The sequence below is a fragment of the Vidua chalybeata genome, chromosome 3 (genome assembly GCF_026979565.1).
Source record: "Vidua chalybeata isolate OUT-0048 chromosome 3, bVidCha1 merged haplotype, whole genome shotgun sequence".
Taxonomy (NCBI): Eukaryota; Metazoa; Chordata; class Aves; order Passeriformes; family Viduidae; genus Vidua; species Vidua chalybeata.
Genome location: NC_071532.1, coordinates 33,252,760 through 33,258,759, shown reverse-complemented (window position 1 = coordinate 33,258,759; position 6,000 = coordinate 33,252,760). Strand labels below are relative to the sequence as shown.

At 45.0% G+C, this 6,000-nt stretch overlaps 1 protein-coding gene across 4 annotated transcripts in view; it reads right to left on the bottom strand.

The window, feature by feature from the left end:
- Window positions 1–617: 617 nt before the first annotated feature.
- TOGARAM2 (TOG array regulator of axonemal microtubules 2) overlaps window positions 618–6,000 on the bottom strand; it is a 32,664-nt gene continuing 27,281 nt past the window's right edge. For 2 of the 4 annotated variants that reach the window (XR_008430195.1, XR_008430197.1), the window contains 4 exons: window positions 5,187–5,403; window positions 4,034–4,120; window positions 1,359–1,808; window positions 618–903 (listed from right to left, as the gene is read on the bottom strand). Coding sequence is in view for 1 of the 4 variants with exons in the window: in XM_053939254.1 (XP_053795229.1) it covers window positions 1,573–1,808; window positions 4,034–4,120; window positions 5,187–5,403 (540 nt within the window). In the remaining 3 variants the exon portion in view is untranslated. The remainder of the gene's footprint in view (window positions 904–1,358; window positions 1,809–4,033; window positions 4,121–5,186; window positions 5,404–6,000) is intronic. The other 2 variants (XR_008430196.1, XM_053939254.1) reach the window with 2 other exon arrangements.

The following is a 6,000-nucleotide window of genomic DNA, read 5'->3' as shown; positions in this document are numbered from 1 at the left end:
CAAACAAGTTGCAAACAACACAGTTGGACTGCTGTCCTGGGTAAATATACACACAGATGTCTTTTCCAAAGCAGTGCATCTTTTCCCAGTGAAATACACGACCTCTTCTTATGCATGAAATTGTGATTGAAGACACCTGTGAGCCAGATCCGTGTGAGACTGCAAAGGAGCAAAGCTTTGGCATTTGGGCACACTTTTCTGTTTCTTTGCTCAGGCCTTTTGTGAGCACAGAACACATCCAGGTAGAAAATTTTTGACTATACAGGATCTTTTGAGTCCATTGTCCCCCAAACATGTGAACAGGTGGCCCTGTTGTAATGCCAAGCAACAAAGAGCAGCACAAATGACACAAAGAAAATATGGCAAAAGAGGAAGAGGAACAGGTGGCCCTGTTGTAATGCCAAGCAACAAAGAGCAGCACAAATGACACAAAGAAAATATGGCAAAAGAGGAAGAGTGGCTCAATGAGGAAAGGATGTGGTGAGACACTGGCACATCGAGTCAGCTGTACTCCCATAACCTCTAGGTTAGCAGGTCCTGGTCTCACATTCTCCTTTTGGTTTATTTACATTTTATTTATTTAGGTTTTTTTAATCATTAAAATAAAATATATCCAATTAAAAAGATGTTATCAAAATTTAAAGATACAATCAAAACACATTTATTCAAAACTATGAGAACATATGTACAAAAGTAACTATTTAAAAAATATTCTATAAAATTCTATGGCATTCTAAAAATGCTATAAATCCTATTCTTGAAACATTCTTCAGACAGTTGGTAGCTTCTTTCTGAGCTTGGAGGAAAGAGAGCTCTTCTGGACTGGAGGCAAGGACTTTGAGGATAAGGGAACATAGGAAGTGTCCAGAGAAATCTTCTTGGTACGACTGCAGCCAGTCAGATCTGCAAAGTGGAGAGACCAAGCGTAACTAAGGCCACAATGCAAAACTAGAGCATATAAAACTCCATATTTCATGGGACAGACTTCCTGGAAACTTCTAAACAGCTGCACAGGGAAACATGCTCCTGCTGGCAGCCCCTTAAAGAAGGCCAGGGCAAAAACCCTGACCCACTTCCACAGAGCTGCCACAGGAACAGCCTGGCCTCTGGGCTGCCCTGGGACAGCAGGGAGCCCAGAGCCCTGTGCTTTCCAGGAATGGCTCAGCTGCACATGCACCCTCCTGCTCCTCTCCCTGCCCCTCAGCTGAGCAGCCCTAAAGCTCTGGGGCACTGGGAGCAGCACAGTCCATTGCAGGGGGCACATGCAGGGCACAACTTCTCTCTGGCAATGTGCACAGGTTATCTGGGCTGGCACAAGACCCTCCTCCTGCCACAGAGCAGCCCAGCTCCCACCTCACCTCTATGTGAGGCTGAGCCATGCTCGGCCTTCACCTTGTCCTCACTATGGAGTTGCTTCAGGCCCCCCATGTCATGACTAGGAAGGACAATGGAGAGAGCGGGGGCAGATGCACACCCTTCCTTAGTATTTCGTAATTTTTGGCACAGCGAAAAAGTCACATCCGGGGGAGTCCAACTCAGCACTTGGTCAGCTTTCTGGAGAACATCAAACCTTCACCAGCCCAAAATGTTGGAGAGGTTTTCCCACATGTGTGGAGGCTTGCTGGCTGCACACTTCTTCAGCTTGGTGCCCATCACCTCATAGAGGGCATTGGCAAGCTTGGTGACCACACTGCGGACGTTGGCGCTTCGGACGGGCAGCGCGTTGTTCTCCAGGAAAGACCAGAGCACGGGCAGGGCGTAGCGCTGGACGACTTCAGGGCTCCTGGGATAAACCCATTCCACAAGCACTGCCGGGAGAGAGACACAGCTTCTTACCCACCAACCTCAATGCCAACAAGGATCTACCTCTAGGTTTGCTTCTTGGAAGCCTCTCTGGCTAAGATCAGTGAAATAGCACACAGAGCCCCATGACCCAGAAACGGGCAAAGCAGCTGGTAATCCTTGAAACAGAACCACCAACCCCTCAGGACTAATTTCTCCAACCAGAGCCTTGTACCTGTGGCAGACTTTGTACCTTTACTAAATCATTTCACAATCTGTTTCTGCATGAACAATGAATGAAATGTCATATTGCCTTTTATTTCCATTAGAAAGTTCTCTAAACCCACACTGAAGATTTGGAAACGCACCATAGGGAGGCAATTGAGTGATTTCTAATAAAAGGGGTGATTCAGTTTTTGTAACTTTGATGTCAAGTGCCAAAAGTCTAATCTGCCTCTTCCCTTTGCTCAGTGGCACACAGGAAAGGGTCACTATTAGAACACACTTCAAAACTCCAGCCCACCAGAGATGGCTGCTGCTTGACAGCTGGATTAGAGACATCGATGACTACCTGGTATCTTTGGAAGAATGCTTTTGTGGCTCCCAACAAAGAGCTGTTTCAAACCTCAGTGTGTCTTCGAGAATTACCCAGACCCCATTGCCATGGCATTTGAGCATCTTCACGTTTTAATGGCATTTCCCCTCCCAATGTTAATGGTATTTTTTCTTATAATGTCCCAGTGGACATTAATAAATAATAAATAAATAGGGGCATAGAGAAAGAAAAATGCTACACAGGGGACTGAAATTTAACCAAAACACAAGTGTTTTCTCACATTGTCTCTGATATCTGCTCTCTGCTCATTTTCTGAACTCTATCAAACACAGACAAAAATTTGCTAACAACAGGCTCCTTGCATGGCAGATTTGGCCAAAACCTGAAATGCTCTGGAGATCATTCTTATTTTCTGATCAGGCAAAATGTTATGTAGTAGCTATTTATTACTCTGTGGTGGAAGAGACTTCATTTTCTCTATGCTGTTAATCCACCAGCAGTCATCAACACTGAAACATCTCCTGAAAGTACCCAAAACCAATTCTGCTAAGCAGGAAAAGGATTATGGTACGCATTTCAAAATGGGAGTTCATTTGAATTTAAATGCAATTAAAGACATTGGTCACTATGGAACTTGAGAAGAGAAAGAGCTGTCTGTTCCCACTAAACCTCAGAGATTACATTTGCACTTTTTAAGTAGTCCTAATTCACGTTCATTCCTTTCTTTGAAAAAGAGATCAAAATAACTGCAAAACTAAATTCCCTATTCCTGGAGATCTACTTTACTCAAATGCTCTGTTGTGGTGGTTTTAAAGAGCCTTCGACATTCCCAATCACTGAACATGCCCTTTTGAGATTCATAATGAAGACACAAAGTGTATTACAACTTGCATTTAAAGATGCTGGCATAATTAACAGTATGTTTAGCCCCAGTTAAAGCAAGGCTATCAATCGTCTTCTCTACTATATACTGAGATTATAATTTTTCCATTCCTTGGCTACTGCTGACATAGCAAGCTCCTCTGAGGAATCAATTATCAGCTGCATTTGTAGCATTTTGGACAGTGCTGACACAGGAAGACACTGTTTGCACACCCTGAAATGCTCAGTCCAATGCCACGTGGACAGCACTGGCAGGCAGCCTCAGCACTCTGCTTCTGCCCCTGTGCCCCTAAAGGCTGCCTTGTACTAAATCCATGCAAGGATACGTGTGATAGACTCTAATAGAGTATCTGATAGAGTGTGATATACTCTGTGTGGTGAGTTTTGACCTAAGTTGTGACCCCCAGGCTCTGCACGGTTCAGCCTCAAAACTTTTCAAGAGCAAAGTAAGAATTCTGTGAGAACAAAACAAACTCATCCCCTGGAACAGCATTTGCTACCACTTTTCCTAAAGGATCACAGATGTCCCTGAGCTTCCAAGAGAGGAGCCAGCTGTGGTATTTTTAGCCCCTCCCTTTCCTGGAGGTGGGTTCTGAGATGCCCAGTGAGAGCTCAGCCCCGAGGCTGAGCGCTGCCCCCATTGCAGATGCTGCACAGCTCTGCAGCAGCCAGGGAAAACCTGCCAAATACCCCTGCCCGGGCTATTGGGCAGGAGGGACAAGCTCAGCACCTCCTGATGTGGAGGAGCTACTCTACTGTCTATTCCCAGGCATTCCCGGTAAATACCTCTTGGCTTAGGAGGGGAGGCCATACCTGTGATACACTCCGTGACATCCAGCAGAGCTTCGCCACTCAGTTGGCTCCATTGGTGGCTGAGCTCTTTCATCAGTGATACTTTATCTACAAGTGAAAGACATGTTTCTGCTGACTCTTCTGAGGTCATAGGAGAAAGGACAGTGGGGAGGGAAAGGGCAGGGGCAATCCTATTTTACAAAATAAAGTAATATTCTGCTGATTTTTGTATCCTTTTCTTCTTTCCTTCCAGCCTACTTGGCAGGGTTTAAAATTCCAAAAGAAAAGCTCTCCTTTCACATTTGTAAATCCAAAGTTGTCTGCTGTACCAGGAGCTATGTTAAAACATTTCACATCAGGGACCTTAAGAGTTCAGTCACATGTAAGCAGTGAAAAGGTTTTGCATCCCAGAGCAAAAAGGAAGAAGCCCATATTTGAGACACAGAGTTAGACAGTTCACGAGTTCACAGAGCAGCTGAGATGGAGAAAGGGGAAACTCCCCTTGAAGACATGCCTCTTCAACACTTCATCTTTCAGGCGTATTCCCCCAGTGTGGCATTTTCAGAGCTGACACACATCTGTGTGGCAAAGGAAGTTAGGGCAGCCCTTGCCTATTTGCTGGAGCCATCTTGCCCCATGCAAAACAACATGTGGAACAAGGCATCATTGACAGCTGGATTTAGACCTGTTTGTTTTAAAGAAATGAACTTGGTGAATCATAAGTTCCCCTTTGAAAAAAGAAGACAAAGAAGAAAGGTGGAAAATAGGCAGCTAATGCCTATAATGTAGAGCCTTCCAGGTGGCTGCTCTGCAGAAGCTCTGATGGGCCAGTGTCCCTTCATGCCAACAGCAAAGCTGTTCATTTGGGAAGGCAGACAGGGTTCAAGCAAACTCCAAAACCCCTTTGCCTCTGAATTGTAGCAAAGCTGTAGTCCAGGACTTTCTCTTCAGACCAGCAGCACAGAGCCCAGGGCACGTGGGACTTTTGGGAAATGCTGATCACATTCAATCCTGTTGGGGGACTGTTGCATAAGGACTGCAGCTCCACAGCTTCTGGTGGGTGTCAGCTGGAGTGTTCCACAGACAACAACAGCTATCAAGGCACTCAGCATTCTGTTGTGTTGGAGAGACAGAGACACAGTTGAGGAGAGTCCATGCCAGGCCTCAGCCTTACCTAAATGAGCAATGGATTCTTCTAGTGCATTCACAGCTGCGGCATGAACCCTGGGATCCTTTGAGTTTAGGTTCTTTGTTATCCCTTCCACCAAACGGATGATCACCGGGTTCAGGGCATCTTCCAGGAGGCCTATGATTTCTGCCAGCACATCCAGTGCCTTCTGCTTTACTTTCTTATGTGTGTCAAATATTCTCAAGACAAAATAATCAAAAATCTGTGAAGAGAACAAACAACATAAAATCTGGATTAAAATGACCTTGTTTGAAGAGGGGATGTAGAAATGACCACTCAGCAATGTAAAAGTGAAAGTGATCCTTTCTGTCAGGTCAGCCCTTGCTTGCACAATTTCAGTGTTTTCCTGTGGGCCACTCACTGGAATGGTTGTGCAACCTCATGCTGCTTGAAAGATTTTCATCTGTTTTTAGAGGTTTGGCTGGGGACAGAATAGTTCCTGTGGTATTTCTCTCCACCTATAAATCATTTAATCAATTCCATTTATAAATGCAAAAGGCTACCTTTGCTTTACAAGTATGGAATGAGATATTTACAATGCCCAGTTTTCTATACAGTTGTCTCAAGTACTGAGGGCAATTATGATTTTGCCAAAACTGTGGCTGGAGGAGGTCTAAGTTTTATTTTGTCTGTCTCAGAACCTGTGTCTGGAGAAGGGCAGGGCTCTGATCAACTCTTCCAGGATTCAGACCATTTCTCTAACTAACAGGTAGACTTCTGAAATGTAATGTGCTGTACAGCTCTCAGTAGAGCAGGTTCAGTCCCTTGACAGCCCCATTATCAGGCACCATTTTCTGGA